Source organism: Phyllobates terribilis, unplaced genomic scaffold (assembly GCF_046119375.1).
Source record: "Phyllobates terribilis strain yellow unplaced genomic scaffold, ASM4611937v1 Scaffold_3__8_contigs__length_932513732, whole genome shotgun sequence".
Taxonomy (NCBI): domain Eukaryota; kingdom Metazoa; phylum Chordata; class Amphibia; order Anura; family Dendrobatidae; genus Phyllobates; species Phyllobates terribilis.
This window is the reverse complement of record NW_027362763.1, coordinates 372,472,095-372,495,725: the sequence shown is the minus strand read 5'-3', so window position 1 is coordinate 372,495,725 and position 23,631 is coordinate 372,472,095. Positions and strand designations below refer to the sequence as shown.

Sequence of the window (23,631 nt, the reverse complement as noted above, 5' to 3'; positions counted from 1 at the left end):
TTTTGTTAGAAAAATAAAAATGTTCATTTTTTTCTTCCATGTGGCTTTAGTTCCTGTGATGCACCTGAAGGGTTAATAATCTTCTTGAATGTAGTTTTGAGTAGCTTGAGGGGTGCAGTTTTTGGAATGGTGTCACTTTTGGGTGTTTTCTGTCATGTACACCCCTCAAAGGGACTTCAAATGTGATGTGGTCACTAAAAAAAATGGCTTTGCAAATTTTGCTGGAAAAAAGAAAATTTGCTGATGAACTTTGAACCCTTCTAACTTCCTACCAAAAATTTTTTTTTTTTCAAAAATTGTGCTGATGTAAAGTAGACATGTGGGAAATGTTATTTATTAACTATTTTGTGTCACATCACTCTCTAGTTTAGCAGAATAAAAATTCAAAATTTGAAAATTGCAAAATTTTCAAAATTTTTCCCATATTTTTGATTTTTTCACAAATAAACGCAAATATTATCGACCTAAATTTAATACTAACATGAAGCCCAATATGTCACGAAAAAACAATCTCAGAATCGCTAGGATCCGTTGAAGTGTTCCAGAGTTTTTACTTCGTAAAGGGACACTGGTCAGAATTGACAAAAATGCCAAGGTCTTTAGGGTCAAAATAGGCTGGGTCCTGAAGGGGTTAAGGGAAGAGTTTAATCATGTAGACTGGGACCATGTCATGGTAACTGGCGATACAGAACATAAATGGGGCATGTTTAAGGAAATACTACTAGAATCCTGTAGAAAATATATACCCTCTGGTAATAAAATGTCAAGAAATAAAAAGAAAACATTATGGATAAATAAGACAGTACAAAGTTTAATAAGACAAAAACAAAGGGCATTCAAAATCTTGAACGCCGGGAATACACAAATAGCATTTTAGGAGTATAAAGACCTAAATAAGAAATGTAAAAAAAGAAATCAGTGGTTACATTGTCCGATCTCATCAGATAATATTCACATAGGTGGACACCACCAGAAAATTTTCAAGTAATTGGGACAAGGGAAAAGACGTGAATAAAAATTAACTTACTTACCGCTGGCTTTAATACTTGAGCTGCACTATACTTCTGGCACATGAAGTGACCAGCTATATGCCAGGCTAGTGTGCTAGTATAATTATGCCACTATAAGCACTATTGTACACTACTTTGCTGATGGCACAGGTATGGCGGCTGTCACAGTTGAGGTACAATGGTAAATACTGCCTTCTCAATTATCTGTATGAAAAGCTGCATATACAGTACCCAACCATGCTCATGACCTAGTGTAATCCAGCTATGGTATACCATTAATTGTTCCCTATAGTTATAGGCTTGGTATTAAATCTTCGATCCTACAATATGGATATATGAAACCCAAGCACAAATTTTAAGGAACATTGATTGGGGATCTATAATTAATTACATCTTTGCTGTATACAATACAGCATAAGATAACAGCTGTGACTCAATGTACATCCTTAATGGGATGTATGTACATTTGTCTTAATCTAATAATCTACTAAATTTAATACAAGTTAATTTTTATTCACATCTTTCCCCTTCTTTTCCCAACTACTTAACTTTGCTAGCTTGATTTCTTTTTTTATCTACAGAGAAAAAAACAGTAAGAAACATTAAAATAAATCCCAAAATTTTTTATAAATACATCAATGCCAAAAAGAAAAAAACAGAAGTTATCGGCCCCTTAAAAGACGATAACAAGATAATTATAGAGGACAAAGAAAAGGCTGAGATATTAAACAAGCACTTTTCATCCAAGTTCACCAACGAACTGTCTGTTGCAGGGATCTTTCAACAAGGCAAAAATCAAAGTTCACCATCTGATATAATTAGTTTAACATAAAAAGAAGTACGCCGGAGTCTGAGCAATTTAAACGTTGACAAATTCTCCAGCCCAGATGGCATTCATCCACGGATACTGAGGGAATTGAGCTCAATAATTGTCATCAATAATTGTCAGACTGCAGTATCTCATATTCTTAGTCTCTCTTGTAACAGGGGTAGTGCTACAGGATTGGAGGATAGCTGATATGGTACTGATATTTAAGAAAGATATGAAGGTGGATCCAGGTAACTACCGTCCAGTAAGTCTGACATCGGTAGTGTGCAAAGTTTTTGAGGGCATCATAAGAGATGACCTGCAGAGTTATATCGCAGAGAACCAGCACGAATTCATGAAAAATAGGTCATGTCTAAGCAACATGTTGAAGTTCTATGAGGAGGTAAGTGGATGTTGGTAATGCGGATGATGTGATTTATCTGGACTTTGCAAAGCTTTTGATACTGTACCACATAACAGCCTTATACTGAAGCTACAGAAGCAAGGACTTGGGGGAACTATATGCAGATGGGTAAGCAATTGGCTAAATGACAAGAAATAAAGAGCCGTCAAAAATGGTGCGTTCTCTAAATGGGATATAATCAGCAGTTGGGTACCACAGTGATCCGTGCTAGGACCGATAGTTTTTAACCTCTGTATTAATGACTTTGTGGATGGGATTGAGAGTAAAGTGTCAGTCTTTCCTGATGAAACCAAACTATGAAGGATATTAAAATCTGATCTTGACATTACGATATTGCAGAACGATCTGGATAAGGTGACTGAATGGGCAAACACTTGGCAAATGAGGTTTAATGTAGCTAAATGCAGAGTAAGGCACCTAGGACGAAGTAATTCTATTGCTGCATATACATTAAAAGGGAGTATACTCAGGACTACAGAACAAGACAAGGACTTGGGTATTCTGGTTACAAGTAAGCTGAGTAGCAGTGCTCAAATGTCAGGCAGCAGCCGCAAAAGCAAACAAGATTTTAGGATGTATTAAAAGAGATAAAATCCTGAGATCCCAACTTACTATTACTCCTTTATAAATCACTGATACCAGTGATACTAGAGGGCACTCATTACAAGTTGAAGAAAGGCGATTGTGGAATGCCCGACCACAAGAGTTAATAATGGCTGACACTAACAGGTTTCAAAAAATGGCTGGATGATTTCCTCGATACACATAACATTGTGGGTTACAGTTAATAATAATAATTTCCGCAGCACTTTACAATACATTAGACAAAATGTACAATTGAGGGAAGAAGGTTGAACTTGATGGACCTAGGTCTTTATTCAACCTACATAAATATGTAACTATGTAATATTAGGCAAGAAACATTAAAAAAATCATTATACAGCCAGAAAATGAATTTTCATGTTAAGCACTACTAAAGATAATACACACAGTTGATATTGTGAAATGTGATGTCAGATCCACTTTAATATTTGTATCTCAATTATTAACCCCTTACCATTGGATATAACAGTACATTCGATTTGGAAAGGTGGTCCCACAATAGGCGGTACCAGTATTTCATGATGATCGTGAGAGCACAGGAGCTTTGCTCAGCATGGATCTCGACTAAAACGACTGCCGAGTTCCAGCAACATCAGCCAAGGTCAGTGCCAGCACCGATACTGACTGTTTAACCCTCACTAAGGAGACTCACCTTCTAACCCCATTGGCAACCCTACAATGCAATCACGGGCTGGCAATAGTAGTCAAAGCTACCGGAGGTCAAAGAATGTCTTCCTGGTCTGCCAGAAATGGTGACCCCAAATTTTGGAGGTAAATGTGGGGTTGGTCTTTTAGTTCAAATGTAGCTTACCAGCTGGGGGCGTTGGTGGAGTGGGGTGACAGAAGACAGGGTCACCGCTACAGAAGACAGGGTAACAGCTGCAGGAAGCCAGCGATGGCAGGAGTGGTGTTATGCAGCGGGCCCTGGGCTGGGAGGAGGCGGTGTTCCGGCAGTGCGAGGCAGGAGCTGAGTCCCACCGCCGCGCACATTGATCTCCTGGCAGTGGGCTACAGGAAAATGGTGCCAGTGTCGGCGCATGCGCAGATTTATATCTTGGCACATTTTCTTGTAGCCCACTGCCAGGAAATCAATGTGCATAGTGGGGACTCCACTCCAGTCTTGCATCACCAACATTTTCCTGAAGCCAACAGCTGAGAGATCAATGGCTCCTGCCTGGCACAGCCGACACACCGCCTCCTCCAAGCGGCCCGCAGAATCGCCACACTCCTGCCGCTGTCAGCTTCCTGCAGCAGCAACCCTGCTCTTACACCTCCTGTGACCCACTTCTCCGCTGCTGCCCCTCCGGTAAGCTAAATTCAGACTATAAGACGGACCCCCATTTTCACATTAAAAATTTTTTTTTTCCTATTTTCCTCCTCTAAATTTGGGGTGCATATTATGGTTTGAAAAATATGGTATATAAAGAAAAATAACAGTGAGAACTTCAACTCATCTCTCAAAACAAGAAAAAATGAAACAAGATCTCACTTAGCTGTGCCAGCCTAAGAATAAAAATGAAAAAGTTATATACTTCTTAGAAGATTGTAAATTATTTTTTTTAAATTGCTTTTAGTGTCCAAAAGTGGCAAGCCATAAAAAACTTATGATTGTAAACAAATTGAACTGAATAATAAATCTATTTTCTTTTTTTTTTTTTTTTAAAGCAGTTTACATTGTGGTACAAGTGATAAAAAAAAAAAAGATATTCTTAAATTATTTTTACTTTTCTCCTCTTCATTCAGCCTATCAAAAATCAAAATAAGGCTTGGCTCATTTTAATCCTATCCCCTATGCTGAGAACTTACGTCGGAGTTTCAATCTAAATTAAAAAAAAAAAAAGAATTTAATTTGAAATTTCCTCTAGAATCATTGACAATAAAGAGGCAGACGGAATCATACTTTTGCGCACTTATGGAGTCCAGAGTGACTCTGCCTCATTTCAGTAAATGGCTGCAGCGGGGGATCTATCTGAATCACGGCATTTCCACGTTTAAATGGAAACCCTGACGTAAGTGCTCAGCTCAGTATAAATATGAACAGCCTTAAAAAGTAATCCAAAATGTTATTTACCTCTAAATGGTATCAATAAAAATGTCAACTCAAAAAAACCTGCAAAAAACAAGCCTCCTCCATTCTGGTCTATCACCCGTCTAAGGAAAAATAGATGATTTTCCCCCCTTTCTACTGAGCCCCATAGTGTGTTTAAACTACATTTAGCGTCAACATGTTTAGCATTTCTGTAGATATGAGAGCATGGCTAATTTACGGGTGCATGTCCCCAGAAGCACAAGCTGGGCATAACTTACGGGCACCACAGTAGCAGATTTGCAATTTTCACTCAGCAACATCCACTGGTGCTTGTTTCTGGAAAACACGTATGGAGCCAAATCACTACACTTGTAGATAAATTCCCAAAGGGGTATAATTTCCAAAATGGGGTCACTTGAGGGGGGATTCTGCTCTTCTAGCACTCAGGGGCTCGCAATATGGAGTCCGCATACTATTCTAGGAAAATCTGTGCTCCAGGAGGCAAATAGCGCTCCGTCTCTCTAGATTCTCACCATGTGGCTAAGAACTACTGTATAGCCACATATAGGGTATTTTCACATTCAGCAGAAACTGTGACAAATTTTAGTGCCATTTTTATCCATTTTCCCTTGTGAAAATGTAAATCTGGGGCTGAAACTAAATTTTTGTGGTAAAAATGTAATTATTTTTTCTTCAATGCCCAATGGTATAAAATTCTGTGACACACCTGTAGTGTCAATATGATCACTGCACCCCTAGATGAATTGAGAAATGTAGTTTGTAAAATGGGATCACTTATGGTAGGGGTGGTGGGTTCTGCTGTTCTGGCACCTCAGGGGCTCTACCAGGGGGTCATGGCACCAGCAAACCAGAACAGTAAAATCTGCACTATAATTTGGCCCTCCTTCCCTTCTGAGCTTAAAAGAAGTTACTGATTACATGTAGGGTATTGGCGCAAACAGGAGAAATTGCACAAAAAACTGAGAGGTCCATTTTTTCCTATTAGCCTTTATAAAAATTTGGGTCTAAAACAACATTTTAGCAGAAAAAAATGAATTATTCTTTCTTCACTGCCCAATGGTATAAATTTCTGTGAGGCACATGTGGTGTCAACATGCTCACTGCACCCATAGATGAATTCATTGAGAGGTGTAGTTTGTAAAATGATATCGCTTATGGGGAGTTTCTGCTGTTCTCGCACCTCAGGGGCTCTGACAATGTGGCATGGCACCCTCAAACTATTCCAGCAAAATCTGAACTCCAATATGGCGCTTCTTTCCTTTCTGAGGTTTGCACTGAGCCTCAAAAGTAGTTTTCGACCACATATGGGTTATCGATGTACTCAGGAGAAATTGCACAACAAATTGTATGGTGCAATTTCTTCTGATACCCTTGTGAAAATATAAAAATTGGGGCTAAAAGAACATTTTTGTGGTAAAAATTAGTTTTTTTATTTTCACAGCTCAACGTTATAAAATTCTGTGAAGCACCTGGAGGTTTAAAGGTGCTCCCCGCACATCTAGATACATTACTTGAGGGGTCTAGTTTCCAAAATGACGACCTAATGTTATTAAATGTCATACCTATGGGTTCAAAAATGCTCACTATACCCCTTGATAAAATCCTTGAGGCGTCTAGTTTCCAAAATGGGGTCACTTGTGGTGGCTTCCACTGTTTAGGTACATCAGGGGCTCTCCAAACGTGACATGGGGTCCACAAATGATTCCAGCAAATTTTGCGTTCAAAAAGTCAAATGGTGCTTCCTTCCTTCCAAGCTCAGCCGTGCGCCCAAACAGCAGTTTTCCCCCACATATGGGGTATCAGCATACTCAGGAGAAATTGCACAACAAATTATATGGTGCAAATTCTCCTGTTACCCTTGTGAAAATTAAAAAAAATTGGGGCTAAAAGAACATTTTTGTTGGAAAAAAATTGTATTTTCACAGCTCAACGTTGTGAACTTGTGTTAAGCACCTGGGGGTTCAAGGTGCTCACTACCAGGGCTATGGAGTTGGTATTTACATTTATTGATGAGCTTTTTCCCCAAGTGCAAAAAAGTTGATATGCTGCAGATTTGGAAAAAGAAACACTGATGGTTCAAATCTGCTAGGAAAAAAATAAGCAGCATGTGCATGAGATGTCAGAAATCTCATTCACTTTGCTGGTCCTGGAAAAGGCTGTGTTTTGCCCGGAGGCAAAAAAGCTGCGTGAGAACAAGCCCTGTATATAAAAGCCAGAAGCCTTTAATATCAATAGTTCATATCAATGACAAGTTGTAAAATACAGTGCAAGATATTATTTGGCTTCTACAGTGTCGTCTAGATTGCAGAATGATAGATCAGCGAGTGGAGCATGGCTGTTATGTCATACATCGGCTTCTATGTTTTCCCTCAGTGGCACCTCAAGTCTCACCATTTTCATACTGTTTATTTTGCTCTTTAAAGTCATTGAAATGATTAATATTTAAGTGATGATCAACCGGGATACTCAGTGTTATGAATACACGAGTGTCTGCTGATTGATCCAGGTTCAGAGTTTATGCTTTAGGAAAGTTATCATTTTACTGCTGTGTATTTTAGCAGCATGGATGACTGACAGAGCACAGACAGAGCTGAGTCTTAGGCAGCAACTGCCTAACATTACGCAGATAAGCCACACAAATAAACACAGTAGGTAATGACTTTTTTGCTTTTTAAAATGAATACAGTTATTGTATATTAAAGCTAGCTAAAGACCTAAAGAGAGAAAAACGAAAATGATCAACTATCAGAATATTTTTTTTTGTTAAGATCATTCTTTATATAATCATTTAAAATGCTTTAGGCAAACAGTAACCAACAAATGTCTACACTTGCTCACATTAACCCCTTAGTGACCAAGCCAAATTTTACAATTCTGACCACTGTCACTTTATGAGTTAATAACTCTGGAACGCATCAACTGATCCCAGTGATTTTAAGACTGTTTTTTCGTGACATATTGTACTTCATGATAGTTGTAAAATGTCTTCTATATGACTTGCGTTTGTGAAAAACCAAAAATTCTGTGAAAATTTCGCAATTAACAAACTTTGAATTCTTATGCTCTTAAATCAGAGAGATATGTCACACAAAAAGGTTCATAAATAACATTTCCCACATGTATACTTTACATCAGCACAATTTTTGCAACAAATTTTTTTTTTGTTAGGAAGTTACAAGGGTTAAAAGATGACCGACGATTTCTCATTTTTCCAACAATATTTACAAAACTATTGTTTTAGGGACCACATCACATTTGAAGTCACTTTGAGGGGTCTGTATGACAGAAAATACACAAAAGTGACACCATTCTAAAAACTGCGCCCCTCAAGGTGCTCAAAATAACTTTCAAGAAGTTTATTAACCCTTCAAGTGCTTCACAGGAACTGAAGCAACATGGAAGGAAAAAATGAAAATTTAACTTTTTTCACCAAAAATTTACTTCAGACCCCAATTTTTGTAATTTTCACAAGGGTAACAAGAGAAAGTGGGCCACAAAATTTGTTGTACAATTTCTCTTTAGCATGCAGATACCCTATATGTGGTGGAAAACCACTGTTTGGGTGCATGGCAGGGCTTGGAAGGGAAGGAGCACCGTATGACTTTTTGAATGCAATATTGGCTGGAATAGAGAGAAAACGCCATGTCGCCTTTGGGGAGCCCCTGATGTGCCAAAACAATGGAAACCTCTCCCCCCATGTGACCCCATTTTGGAAACTAGACCCTTCAAGGATTTTATCAAGGGGTATAGTGAGCATTTTGAACCCAAAGGTACAACACAGAATTTGATAACATTAGGTCATCGAATATGTCGTCATTAATGTTGAGCGCAAGTGTTTGCTACTTGAGTTTGCATCGGGTGCTTGGGTATGCACAGAGTATTGCGGGTGCTCGAGTGTCATGCTCAAGTCCCCGCCCCGCATGTTTCGCAGCTGTTAAGACACACACAAAAAAAAGCGGGGACTGCCCGTGTGTGGCAAGCAATCCCCGCATGTTTTTTTTGGCTGTATAACAGCTGCGAAACATGTGGGGCGGAGATTCTCACATTTTTGATTTGTTTTTTTTTTGTTTTTTTTTACAGGAAGATGACGGAGGACTGGGGGACGGATCACGAGCGCCGGATCCAGGGGACGGCAGAGGGACCGCGTGGGCATGATTTCTCTCTCCTTCGACATGAATATTATGTCAGAGGAGAGAGAAATCACTAACTGCAGGCACAGGTTTTTTTTTTCGTGATCGGGGACCGGAAAAAGAGGCCCTGATCATGTTCTCCAAGGTCTTAGCTACCCCCAGTAGCTGAGAGCCCGGAGAATTTCCGACTCTCGGAGGCGTTACAGCCTTTTCCTAATTGCAATTCTAAAACGGCAATGAAGGAATAAGGCCCCTTTAACCCCTTACTTACCGGGGACGTATTAGTACGCATATCTGCGTACCGCCGGTTCAGTGAGGGCTCCGGCGCTGAGCCCTCACTGAACCGAGCACATGTCAGCTGATTCTTACAGCTGACATGTGCCCGCAACAGCCGCGGGTGGAATCGCGATCCACCCGCGGCTGTTAACCAGTTAAATGCTGCTGTCAATCTCCGACAGCAGCATTTAACGCGCGCTTCCGGGTAGCGCGTCATAAGCCCCGCCCACCGGCGACCCCGTCACGTGATCGCGGGTCGCCGATGGGCGTGCATGACAACCCAGGGTCTGCAGCAGACGCCTGTGGTTGTCATGATCTTGTCGCTATGAGCGCCACCTAGTGGTCGGCGCTCATAGCACAGGACCATTTCTGCTGCATGCAGGGGATCTGCTGGTCCCCTGTATGTAGCAGAGGCGATCGGACAGTTGCTGCTTCTAGTCTCCTATGGAGACTATAGAAGCATGTAAAAAGTAAAAAAAAAAAGTTTTTAAAAATATAAAAAAAATAAAAAAATATAAAAGTTTAAATCACCCCCCTTTCGCCCCATTCAAAATAAAATATATAAAAAAAACCCCCACATACACATATTTGGTATCGCCGCGTTCAGAATCGCCCGATCTATCAAAATAAAAAAAGAATTATTCCGATCGGTAAACGGCGTAGCGAGAAAAAAATTCTAAACGCCAGAATTACGTTTTTTGGTCGCCGCAAAATTGCAATAAAATGCAATAACGGGCGATCAAAACATCGGATCTACCCCAAATGTTATCAATAAAAACGTCAGCCTGGCACGCAAAAAATAAGCCATCAACCAGCCCCAGATCACGAAAAATGGAGACGCTACGGGTCTTAGAAAATGGCGCTATTTTTTTATTTTTTTTTTTACCAAATTTTGGAATTTTTTTTCACCACTTAAATATAAAAGAACCTATACATGTTTGGTGTCTATGAACTCGTAATGACCTGTAGAATAAGAAGGGCAGGTCAGTTTTAGCATTCAGTGAACATGGTAAAAAAAATAAATAAAAAACAACTGGGGTATTGCACTTTTTTTGCAATTTTACCGCACTTGGAATTTTTTTCCTGTTTTCCCGTACAGGATATGATAAAACTAGTAATGGCGTTGAAAAGTACAACTCGTCCCGCAAAAAATAAGCCCTCACATGGCCATATTGACCAAAAAATAAAAACGCTATGGCTCTGGGAACAAGGGGAGCAAAAACGAAAATGCAAAAACGAAAAATGCTCCGGGGCTTAAGGGGTTAATGGCCACCGTTTTAATGCATATCGGCGGTCATTAAGGAGTTAATTTAAAGTGTTTGACAAGATACATTACTAGGGTCCAGTTTGTGTGTACAAACAGCAACTAGAAAAGCACAACTATAGTTAAAAGCAGGGAGAAAGTAAAAAATACTGTGCCTTGGTTAAGAAGTGGACCGGCCTGAGGACTCCTGCCTTTTTTCATTGTTATTACAACATTTTAGTTTATAGTCGACTTAAATGGGAATCTGTCACAAGGTTTCTGCTTCCCCATCTGAGAGCAGCATAATGTAGAGACAGAGACCGTGCTTCCAGTGATGTGTGGCTTACTAGGCTGCTTAGTGCAGTTTTGATAAAATCACTGTTTTATCAGCAGGAGGATCATCACTAGAGGACTAGTAAACCTGCTGGCAGGTAGTCAAGCATATTTATGAGCTCTGTATAACCCCGCCACCACCACTGATTGGTAGCCGTCTGTGTACACTGTACATGTGTAACATGTTGACATGTCTTTCTAGTAATGAGCTCATATTTATGACCGTGTAAATTTCTCTTGCAATGACTTAGTCCGGCCATTAGGGGTCAGCAAGAAACAAGTAAAGAAAAAGCCCAGGGATCTGTAAAAAAGCCCGGGAAAGAGAGATCCAGGAAGCTCTCTGAGAAGGCGACATGCGTCTGAATGCTGAGTGATGTTGGAGCGCTTGTACAGACTACAGCCAGACGGTGTGTCCAAGAAGAAGCTGTGACTTGTGAGTAACTGAGATATGTGACCGGTCACCAACTGTGTAGTCAGTTAGGGAAAGCTAGTTAGGGATTCCAGTAGTGCTGAGAACTGCCTGGTGTATATCACTGCTGATGGACTTATCAGGCTTGATCCAGAGATTGTGAAGGATCTGGTACTCTAAGACTCTGTGCACATTGATACTACTAAGGAGCCCTGTTGGGAACTACACTTTGGGACTGAGATTGATTCTAATTCTTGCTTACACCTGGATGTGCTGGAGAGCTTGGTGAGAAGGAGAAGCTGATCAAACCCTGTGGCCAGAGATCAGGGTCTAATTAAAGGTTTAGTTTGTTAACGGTTTGTATACGTATTAAGTCTGAGAGATTTCTCTTTGCTCTTGTAAGAAGAGAAACTGTACACTGTATAGGTAACGCGTTGGTTAAATATATGTGAGTGTTCTCTAAGGGGAAAACAAGGGTACCCAGATCTCATTGTATTAGTGTGGGAGGGGAGTGTAAGGTTATATTCCTGGGAGGACCACATGCCACGTCCGCGGTAACATCCTGGGTAGGCCCTGTACTGAATAAGGGTGGGAGCGGCATAGCCCAGGGGTAGTTTGGCTCATTCCCGCGAGATTGGCACTTGGGCTCTCTCGGGCTGCATAACTTGTATTTTGTGTTAGTGGCTGTTGTGGCCCATATTTTGTAGTATTGTTTAACCCTGTCATTTTTGTGACCAGTATAAAGAAAGTTATTTGCCACTATAAAAGGTCGGAGTTATTCATAGCAGCGCCGTATTCCTCATACACATTCGACTGGCGTTCCGGTCGTTACACATGGGCAGAGAACGCTCAATCAGTGATGTAGGCGGGGTTATACTGAGCTCAATATTCAGAGAACTGCTAGACCTGCCACAGATATCAAAATGAGAGTAAGCAGCCAAGTAAGTGACACATCGCTAGAGTCAGCATCTCTGTCTCTACATTATGCTGCTCTGAAATGAGCTAGCAAAAACCTGGTGACAGATTCCTTTTAACATAGTGAGATCTTTACATAAAATGCTTCATTGCTTGCTATCTATCAAGTCATTTCATGCACCTTAGCACTTTTTGTAATTTTATGCAAACAGCCCATGTACATATATCTGTAATTTATGCACCTTATTGCATACGTTCACACATTTCTATATAAGTAACATACAACAGAAATGTCTTTCATTCATCCTTGTTTTCTATCTACATTGTTTGGCACTATATTCTTTCCTTTGGTATACTTTGTCGGACCTTCGGCTCAGCCAGCACTAATATCATGACGCACCTGCATCGCCATGTAGAAAGTTTCCTTGGTGACGCCGTGCGTTATGATCATGTCTGGCGAGTGGAAGTTCCCGTGCTGGGGAGATTCTCAGACAGCGCATGCATTGTTTGCATGGTTCCGGCACACATCAGATCACGTAGACATGAGATGTTTCTCTGTTACTGGCCACACGCTAGTCGAGGCCTGCTTTAAATACTTACCTTCCTGCTCCTTTTCTCACAAACCCCCTGATGAAGCTGGGTGAAACACGCATTGAGGCGCCAGGTTAAATATCACTAGGGCGTCACACTTGTATCATGTAAGTTTACATATAATTACTTTGCTTCTTTGAGGTTATGTAACACACTGTGGTCTCTATATATATCCTCTATATATTAAAGTATATATGTTTTACAACTCTTGAAGGGAATTTTTTTAGCCCTTGAGCTACTGTTTTTAACTGCTTTTTCTGCATATATTTTTTTTCAAATATAAATAAAGCTTGTGATATTGGTGAGACATATTGCAGCACTCCCCTTTTTTCTTTTGGTTTATTTAATGATACACAGGTGCATCTGTTATTTAGCCTGCTATATTGGTTGTAGGTAGTTACTTTGTCTTAACATTGTTTGCTATCTGCATTCAATATCATGATGTGATGAGCACATCTCTAAAGGGATTGGAAATATCAATGAAACCAGTTACCTACCCAGTCATAGGATAAGATCCAACAGCCTCTGACAATGCCCAAGATAATATTTAAAGTTCGCCGAGGACTTCCAGCGATAACGTGAGAGGTGGTCTCAGAGACTTCATCTGAAAACACAAAGCCTCCAAACTTTTTCACAACTTGGATTATAGTGCTCTGTTTCCTGAAAATATAAAAATGTATGAAGACGTGAAGTGATGCAATAATATTTTACTTACAGTATATTCACTGTATTACTACTTTCTGCTGATACGATTGTTTACTTGTCCTGTATAATGATTTTCCAAAATCCTTCATCCAAAAACGTATTTTTGTAAATTAAAAAATGGTTTTAAACAAACAGGTATGTTGTGAATTGTGTGCATGATTACAGGCATAAGCAATGGTGATCAAATTAATATAATTTAGATTGCAGCAAGAGCTACAACAGATATGGATATTTGTAAAGCAAACACATGAATTTATGGGGTCAGGCAGTAGAGTACCTGATAACTTTCTTGAATGCCATAGCCAACCAAATATTTAGATACAGCACTGTGTATCAAGGATCATGTTTTAGTCAGCTAATACCCTTAACAGTAGAAAGAACGTCCTAATAACTAGCACTGTGCTACGCCAACATGGGATTTTAGTTAGAGGACCTTGCCAATTTCTGCGAGATCAAAAGAGAAAAATTCAGGTCAAGGAGAAAAATTAAAATCCATAAAGACATCTCCAGAGAGGGGACATATCATTGTATCATTGAACATAAGGGAAGTGAAAAAGAGCTGACACTTCAACCTCCATTGAAGTAGGTACCTCCTGTCGTGAACAAGTAATTACAGCAGTGATCTACTCTGAGAACCAGCCACCAATATGCAGATTTGTTTGCTCAGAGATGGAGAAGTACACTTCCAAGGAAAGAGCTTCCTCTGTTCAAAGCACTGATGGAAGACTTTTTGGAGCTAATGGCCAGTGATGAATATTGGGGTTTGCATCGATCCGATATTTATGGGAAATATATTTTCGGCATTGTAGCTAAGAGACGAACATCCTTAACAAGGAGGTGGGCACTGCTATGAAATAATAAATGTTATGGGGTGCTATAGTAACCTGATATAGTTACATAATATAAGAAAGAAGAGAAAAGACTCAGGATATACAACCATGCACACCCAATATTAGAAAAATGAAAAAATCTTTATTACATGATTACAGACTGACAACACAGAAAAATAAAAACAATTAAAAACAGACAAAGCATAGCAATATTCATAGGGGAGGAATAATGTAGTGTTCCAAAGTAATAAATCCCCCTAAAGCCACAGGTATCATTTAATATAATATATTTACCATCTCATAATACAATAAGGCTTATTGACCAAGCTATGTCACCCTAATGAAGGGTGGCACAGTACCACTAGACCAAATAAGGATAATAAACCACGTACTCCCAAATAATCGGACCATACATAATAATAAATAGATCAAAGAATAGAGGAATGAGTGGAAGTAGTAGTCTGCTTAAACTAGGGGCCCTTGTAATATCAGCGTATGTCAAAACATATCATCCCACCTGGTATACGATATGGGATCATGAATGAAGGCCCTATATATAACCAGGCAGACACTCTTAAGTGGTCAAAGGAAAAGGTCAAAAATAATAAAGTGACATAGTTACCTGTTGGCACCAGAGATCCTACGCGTTACGCTGCTAGACCGCAGCTTCGTCAGGGGTATGTCTCTAACATCCATCTTGCTGAACAGGATTTGAAAAAGGGCAGAGCCATCTCATCAGTGGCCCTGCACTTTTTCCAATGCCATTCTGGTAGCCCTAATAAAATGCGAGTTACGGGTCTTCAAAAAATGAGGCCTAATTTACGTAACCCGGATCACACTAAGGATCTACTGAGATCTGAATCAAGGTGGATTTTTGTTCTTGATACAGTGGCCCCTAGGGGTATAAATGAGGACTTTTCATTTACTGGTTACTTGGCTTAAATTCCCATGGTATCCTTTCTGTTAGAGTCCCGTTTTGGATTGAGGGCCCTCTGGTTTCCTCCTTTTTCCTTTCTCTTTCTCCTCCATTTTTCCGGTTATCTCCTCTCGTGTGGCTGGCTTGTGCATCTCCTTAATTTTAATTTTAATTTTACAACAAGCTAATCTCTGGTCATCATTGCAAATGCCATGCCCTTACATCTATATGCATATTATATGTATTGTCATTAGACTTTATCAGCCACCTTGTAATGGCCCACAATCTGTATATGATTGTTGTCTGTTTTATGTTCATTTGTGGTTGGTTTGTCTTATGTCTATGTTTGTATTGTCATGATTGGTCACACTCTTATGCACATTTGGTGACTTTCTGATTCTAATTACATCTTTCATCTTGTTCTTGGCCTAGTCAGGCATTTTTCTTGATTAGGGCTAGCCCTCTTGTCTCTGTACCGGTGCATTTTTTGTAGCGGACGCGCTACTTCCGGGGGTGTTTATTTACATATATATATGTTTTTTGCGCCTTGTTTTTTGTTTTCTTTTTTGTGGCTGTGGGACCATGTCCCGTGCGATCCCAATGGGGGCGGCTCCTAGAACCGGATATGATGTTTCCTGTCTAGTTCCGGTTGCGTTCCACCATGGCGTCTGGATGGAACGCATGAGTGATAGGAAGGGGCGGCGCTTCGCCGACCGGATATGACGTCTTATTCAATTCCGGTTGTGTCATACCATAGCACGTGGGCCGCACGCTGTGGAAACAGGAAATGATCGTTCGATCCGCCACGATACTGGAGAGACTTAGTGAGGGTATTTATTTTCACCTGAAGGGAATCACACTAAATTGGATAGACTATTTAATATACACATGTGTCCACTGACAACATACCCCTGACGAAGCTGCGGTCTAGCAGCGTAACGCGTAGGGTCTCTGGTGCCAACAGGTAACTATGTCACTTTATTATTTTTGACCTTTTCCTTTGACCACTTAAGAGTGTCTGCCTGGTTATATATAGGGCCTTCATTCATGATCCCATATCGTATACCAGGTGGGATGATATGTTTTGACATACGCTGATATTACAAGGGCCCCTAGTTTAAGCAGACTACTACTTCCACTCATTCCTCTATTCTTTGATCTATTTATTATTATGTATGGTCCGATTATTTGGGAGTACGTGGTTTATTATCCATATTTGGTCTAGTGGTACTGTGCCACCCTTCATTAGGGTGACATAGCTTGGTCAATAAGCCTTATTGTATTATGAGATGGTAAATATATTATATTAAATGATACCTGTGGCTTTAGGGGGATTTATTACTTTGGAACACTACATTATTCCTCCCCTATGAATATTGCTATGCTTTGTCTGTTTTTAATTGTTTTTATTTTTCTGTGTTGTCAGTCTGTAATCATGTAATAAAGATTTTTTCATTTTTCTAATATTGGGTGTGCATGGTTGTATATCCTGAGTCTTTTCTCTTCTTTCGTATATTAAGAGACGAACATAACGCATTCACTCACATCACCGTAAGGCTATTCGAACACCACTAACTTAATATTGGTCCAATGGATGATGCAATCCATGCCATGTTTTATCAGTATCGAAAGGTAAAATCACGATAGGAAACATGATGACAATATCTACTGCCTGGCACCTCAAGGGGCAAAGATATCCTGAAAGTTAGGGATCTCATAAAATTCTAAAAGACCTAGCATATCCCACGACCAGCCTTCATATGAGCTCACAAAAAGGAGGTTTGTGGGCGTAACCTTGATCTAATAAAAAGCAGAATTTGGGTTTTTGAATTTTGTCAGTCCTGGAAGGTACAGATTGCTGTAGTCCTGTCCGTTTTCCTAAAGAGTATCTCCCTCTGCTAAGCTCTGAGCCATTTCTGTGACACAGATTTAGTACTTTTTCTTCTGTTATTCCTTTTATGGTACGTGATTGTATATACCGTATTGTTTTGTTCCCATTTTGTAACATCTTTGTGTATTTTTTTTTTTATTAACACTGCCTACCTTTCTGGATTAACCCCTTAACAACATTTGACGTACTAATACGCGTCTGTGCCCTGGGACTTAAGAGCCAGACCCGTATTAGTACGTCATGGCGATCGCGCGCGTACACAGGCTGTGCGGGCGCGATAGCCGCCGGGTGTCAGCTGATTGTCACAGCTGACACCCGATACTATGTGCAGGGAGCGGTCCTGCACCGCTCCCAGCACATTAACCCCCGCGATGCTGCGATCGAAGTCGATCGCAGCATTGCGGGGGCAAGGGGATGTGATCGCAGATACTCACCTCCTCTTCTGGCTTCCAGCGCTGTCTGCAAAGACTTCCCGGGTGTTGCCATGACGACCCGATGTCGTCATGACAACATCCGGGTCACCAGACAGCAGGAAGATTGTTTGGACATGCGCAGTGCATCTCCAAACAATCTTCTCCCTGTCCAGCGCTGACAGCCTGCATAGCACAGGGATGGTGCTGCATTCCTGTGCCATGCAGGCGAGCAGAGAAAAAAAAGTGAAAGTCCCAGAGTGAGACAAAGTAATAAAGTATATAAACTTTCAGAAAGCGAAAAAAAAAAAATAAAAAAATAAAAAAAAGAATCCACCAAAAATAAAAATATAAAGTACCCATCAATAAATATTATTATAAAAACAAAAAAAACAATAAAAGTACACATATTTGGTATCGCCGCATCCGGAACAACCTAACCTATAAAACTGTCCCACTAGTTAACCCCTTCAGTGAACACGGTAAAAAAAAAAAAAAAAAACGAAACAAAAAACAATGCTTTATCACCATACCGCCAAACAAAAAATGGAATAACACGCGATCAAAAAGACAATTATAAATAAAAATGGTACCGCTGAAAACGTCATCTCGTCCCGCAAAAAACAAGCTGACATACAGCTCCATCAGCCGAAAAATAAGAAAGCTATAGCTCTCAGAATAAAGCTATGCTAAAAAATAATTTTTTCTATAAAATTGCTTTTATTATGTAAAAGTGCAAAACATAGAAAAACGATATAAATGTGGTACCGCTGCAAAAGTACTGACCCGAAGAATAAAGCTGCCTTATCAATTTTACCACACGCGGAAGAGAATAAAAAAAAACAAAAAAAAACAATTCCTGAATTGTTGGTTTTTGTTTATTCTGCCTCCCAAAAATCGGAATAGAAAGCGATCAAAAAATGTCACGTGCCTGAAAATGGCACCAATAACAAAGTCAACTCATTCCGCAAAAAACGAGCCGTCACATGACTGTCTGCCAAAATCTGGAAAAATTATAGCTCTCAAAATATGGCGATGCAAAAACTAGATTTTACAAAAAATGCGTCTTTTAGTGTGTGACAGCTGTCAGTCATAAAAACCCCATATGATTCTGGTGTCTCTGTAGTCTCACCGACCCGAAGAATAAGGTCGTCTAATCACTTATACCGCATGAGGAACGGCGTAAAAAATAAACTCTAGGGTTAGGATTGGGCTAGGGTTAGGGCTGGGTTTGGGGTTAGGGTTGTGCTAGGGTTAGGGTTGTGCTAGGGTTAGGGCTCGGGTTGGTTTTTTTTTTCAAAAGTAAGAAAAAAAGATGACAATATGGCGACTAGTGTTGAGCGCTAGTGCTCGCTACTTGAGTTTGCATCGGGTGCTCTGGTATGCATTGAGTATCGTGGGTATTTGAGTGACATGCTCAAGTCTCTGCCCCATATGCTTCGCGGCCAAAAAAACTTTACGGGGATTGCCTGCCATGCATGAGCGATCCCCGCATGTTTTTTCTTGGGTGTCTAATAACCGTGAAACATGCGGAGCAGGGACTCGAGCATGTCACTCGAGCACACGCTGTACATGGTGCATACCTGAGTACCCGATGCAAACTCAAGTAGCGAGCACTTGCGCTCAAGACTAATGACAACTTATTCAATATGATGACCTAATGTAAACAAATTATGTGTCGTACCTCTGGGTTTAAAATGTTCACTATACACCTTAATAAAATCCTTGAGGGGTATAGTTTGCAAAATGGGGTCACTTGTGGGGGAGCTCCACTGTTTAGGCACATCACGGGCTCTCCAAATGCAACATGGTGTCCGCTAACAAATTGAATAGAAAATCGGCTCAAATTGTTAGCGGACGCCATGTTGGGTTTGGAGAGACCCTGCGTGCCCAAACATTGGAGCTCCCCCACAAGTGACCCCATTTTGGAAACTAGACCCCCCAAGGCACCTATCTAGATGCATAGTGAGCACTTGGAACCCCTAGGTGCTTCACAAATTGATTCTTAAAAATGAAAAAATGAAAGAAAAAACACTTTTTCATTTTTACGAATCAATGTGTGAAGCACCTAGGGGGTTCCAATTGCTCACTATGCATCTAGATAGGTGCCTTGGGGGGTCTAGTATCCAAAATGGGGTCACTTGTGGGGGAGCTCCAATGTTTGGGCACACAGGGGCTCTCCAAACGCAACATGGTGTCCGCTAACAATTTGAGCCGACAATTTGTTAGCGGATACCATGTTGCGTTTGGAGAGCCCCTGTGTGCCCAAACATTGGAGCTCCCCCACAAGTGACCCCATTTTGGAAACTAGACCCCCCAAGGCACCTATCTAGATGCATAGTGAGCACTTGGAACCCCCAGGTACTTCACAAATTGATTCATAAAAATGAAAAAGTGTTTTTTTTTTCACTTTTTCATTTTTACGAATCAATTTGTGAAGCACCTGGGGGTTCCAAGTGCTCACTATGCATCTAGATAGGTGCCTTGGGGGGTCTAGTTTCCAAAATGGGGTCACTTGTGGGGGAGCTCCAATGTTTGGGCACACAGGGGCTCTCCAAACACAACATGGCGTCCGCTAATTATTCAAGCAAATTTTACAATCAAAAAGTCAAATGGCGCTCCTTCCCTTCCGAGCCCTGCCGTGTGCCCAAACAGTGTTTTTTCCCCACATATGGGGTATCTGCGTGCCCAGGGGAAATTGCACAATAAATTTTGGGGTCCATTTTTTCTTGTTACCCCTGTGAAAATAAAAAAAATTGGGTCTAAAGTAACATTTTTGTGAAAAAAGTTAAATGTTCATTTTTTTCTTCCACATTCCAAAAATTCCTGTGAAGCACCTGAAGGGTTAATAAAGTTCTTGAATGTGGTTTTGTGCACCTTGAGGGGTGCAGTTTTTAGAATGGTGTCACTTTTGGGTATTTTCTGTCATAAAGACCTCTCAAAGTGACTTCAAATGTGATGTGGTCCCTAAAAAAATGATTTTGTAAATTTTGTTAGAAAAATGAGAAATCGCTGGTCAATTTTTAACCCTTATAGCTCCCCAACAAAAAAAATTTTTCGTTCCAAAATTGTGCTGATGTAAAGAAGACATGTGGGAAATGTTATTTATTAACTCTTTTGTGTGACATATCTCTCTGATTTAAGGGCATAAAAATTCAAATTTTGAAAATTGCTAAATTTTCAAAATTTTCGCCAAATTTCCATTTTTTTCACAAATAAACACAAGTGATATCGAAGAAATGTTACCACTATCATGAAGTACAATATGTCACGAAAAAACAATCTCAGAATCAGGGGGATCTGTTGGATCGTTCCAGAGTAATTACCTCATAAAGTGACAGTGGTCAGAATTGTAAAAATTGGCCTGGTCATTAACGTGCAAACCACCCTCGGGGCTTAAGGGGTTAAATATATAAAATGTAATAACTCTGTTCCTTTAGCCCTGTAAACCACACCCCTGAATGTGCAGTAATATTTGACGACTACAGCAATCGAGCGCATAGTGCACCCTGTATTATGTCTATGGAGCAGCAGACATCATAAAACAGCCTGTTTGTACAAACAGGGTTCACATAAGATGCAGAATATCAGAATTCCAGCTAATTTTAAGCAAGACTGTCAAAAAAGACTGAAATATTGCAACATGAAGCTAGCTTTACCATAATCAAATGAACACATGTACAGATAAGGATATTGATATTTAAAGGGAATCTATCATCTGTTTTAGGCTACCCTCTCTGAGAGCAGTATAATGTGGGGCAAAGACCCTAATTCCATAGTTGTGTCACTTACTGTGCCGCTTGCTGCAGTTTTGATATAATCGTTATTTTATGTGCTGCAGATCTAGCAGTTCTCTGAATGCTATATAACCCACATCACTGACTGGCAACTTTCTGTGTACACTGTGCATAGACAGAAAGCAGCTAAACAGTGTAGGAGGTGTGACTAAACAAAACTTATGAGCACGGTGGCTCAGTGGTTCGCACTGCAGCAGCCTTGCAGCGCTGGGTTCCTGGGTTCAAATCCCACCAAGGACCGAACCGTTTGTATGTTCTCCTCGTGTTTGTTCTCCGGTTTCCTCCCACACTCCAAAGACATACTGATAGGAAATCTAGACTGTGAGCCCCAATGGGGACAGTGCTAATAATGTATGTAAAGCACTGTGGAATTAATGCCACTGTATAAGTAAAATAAATTAATAAAATAAATAAATATGGGATTGTACCAAAAGTACAGCAAGCAGCACAGTGACATCTCTGGGATCTGGGTGTCCCCCTCTACATTATGCTGCTATCAGATGAGGTGGCAAAAACCTAGTGGCAGATTCATTTTAACAAACTACTCTACGTCTTTTCTTCTGGAATTAAAAAAGACCTGTATATTTTCAGAAAAAAAAAATCAAAGGAAAATAGAAAAGAAAGAAAAAAGGCTAATTGGTAAAAAAAAAAAAAAAAAAAAAAAACATACACCGCCTAACACTACTGTATTTCTACTCTGTATAAACGGCAGATAACAGACTGTGTAGAACTGCATACTATACACATTGTCGTGAGTTACATAGAGGGGTTCCCATCACATGAAAGACCCACGTTCGGCTTAAATCACTATATAAGGATGCAAATACGTCTATGAATACATTCTGTGAATAGACAGCAAGTCACTTCAGACATTGTATACCGAGACATCAACTCTAATATAAACACTTTAATTTGCTCCTATTATGATTTATTATGTAAGAACTGACCTTTAAGAGGGTCATATATTGCTCATTAACAATAGCGTAGCTTAAGGGCTCTTGGTTTATTCAAATACATTGCCCTCACCCAATTATTAATTTGACAAATACGTACAACTTCTCTTCCATCTGCTTAATTCTTATTTAATCCATCTAGAGTATTCCATGTGAAAAGTTCAGCGCATGTCCTATCTTTATGTGGTACATTGCAATAATCCGATGATGGTAAAGCAAAATGGAAGAAGTAAAATTAATTCAAACCCCAACCTCTGTTAATTACTGACTACACAAGCTTAGATCTGTGTATAAGGCTACATTCACACTCATGTGAGTGTTACCATCCGAGAGAAAACGGACTGATTTTTTTCAACATAAGTCATCTTAGTTACATCCTAATTGCATTAGTTGTTCCTCATTCTTTTTTGTCACTGAAGCAGGTACACTGTCAGAACTTTTTTTAATCCATTGACTCTTAATGTACCAGATAGAAGTGGATGAAACTAGGATAGAAGTCTGAAGTACAAAGTCTGTCTTCCTAGTTTCATCTACATCTCAAGGATCCCCATAGATTTTAATGGCCAAGTTTGATTGGTAAAATCTGATGAGAATAGGACATGCTCTGAGTCGCACCGACCCATTGTTAAAACCGGTATGAATAGGAATTAATGAAAGTGAGTGTGCTGTCTGCAAAAAAACCAAACAAATGGATATCAAATGTCACACAGATGTATGAATGAGGCCTTAGGCACAGAAGCTTGTTACCAGAAACCCTTGAAAAATTATCTTTCAGAATAGTCTACAGAGTTATCATAGAGGATCTGTATGGAGCCCATAGATTGTCAGTTTAAAAACCTACAGATGACAGCTTCATTTCTTTAATGTATTTGGGTAAACCAAGTGCACTGAAAGGGTTATGCTCAAGTTTTAAAGTTATCGCCTCATCCATCATGGCATAGGGGATGACTTACCGATCGCTGGGGGTCAAACTGCCGATGCCCCACTTTGATACAGAGATCTCTTCAGAGCCAAGGCTGAATGGAGTAGGGATCTTCATGTGCACTGCCGCTCCATTCATTCTTAATGGCAGCACCAGAGATTGCAGAGTGCAATGCCTGGCTGATCTTCGTCGCTCCTATTAGAATGAATGGAAAGGCAGTGTGCCTGATTGACTTCTACTCCATTCAGCCAGGGCTCTTCAGAACCCCGGTTCTTGGAATCAGTGGAGGCCACAGGAGTCAGATTCTTGGTTTATTCAAATACATTCTTTGCCAATCTCAATGTATGCTTCGGGTCGTTGTCCTGTTGGAACACTATGTTGTCCTTTTCATACCCATAGTGCTCAAGTGTACGAA

At 40.1% G+C, this 23,631-nt stretch overlaps 1 protein-coding gene across 1 annotated transcript in view; it reads right to left on the bottom strand.

Annotated features, from left to right (window-relative positions):
- The window catches only part of MCPH1 (microcephalin 1), a 373,975-nt gene that overhangs the window by 239,157 nt on the left and 111,187 nt on the right, over nucleotides 1-23,631 (bottom strand). Inside the window, exon 11 of the mRNA XM_073675396.1 lies at nucleotides 13,290-13,452. Coding sequence (XP_073531497.1) covers nucleotides 13,290-13,452 — 163 coding nt within the window. The remainder of the gene's footprint in view (nucleotides 1-13,289; nucleotides 13,453-23,631) is intronic.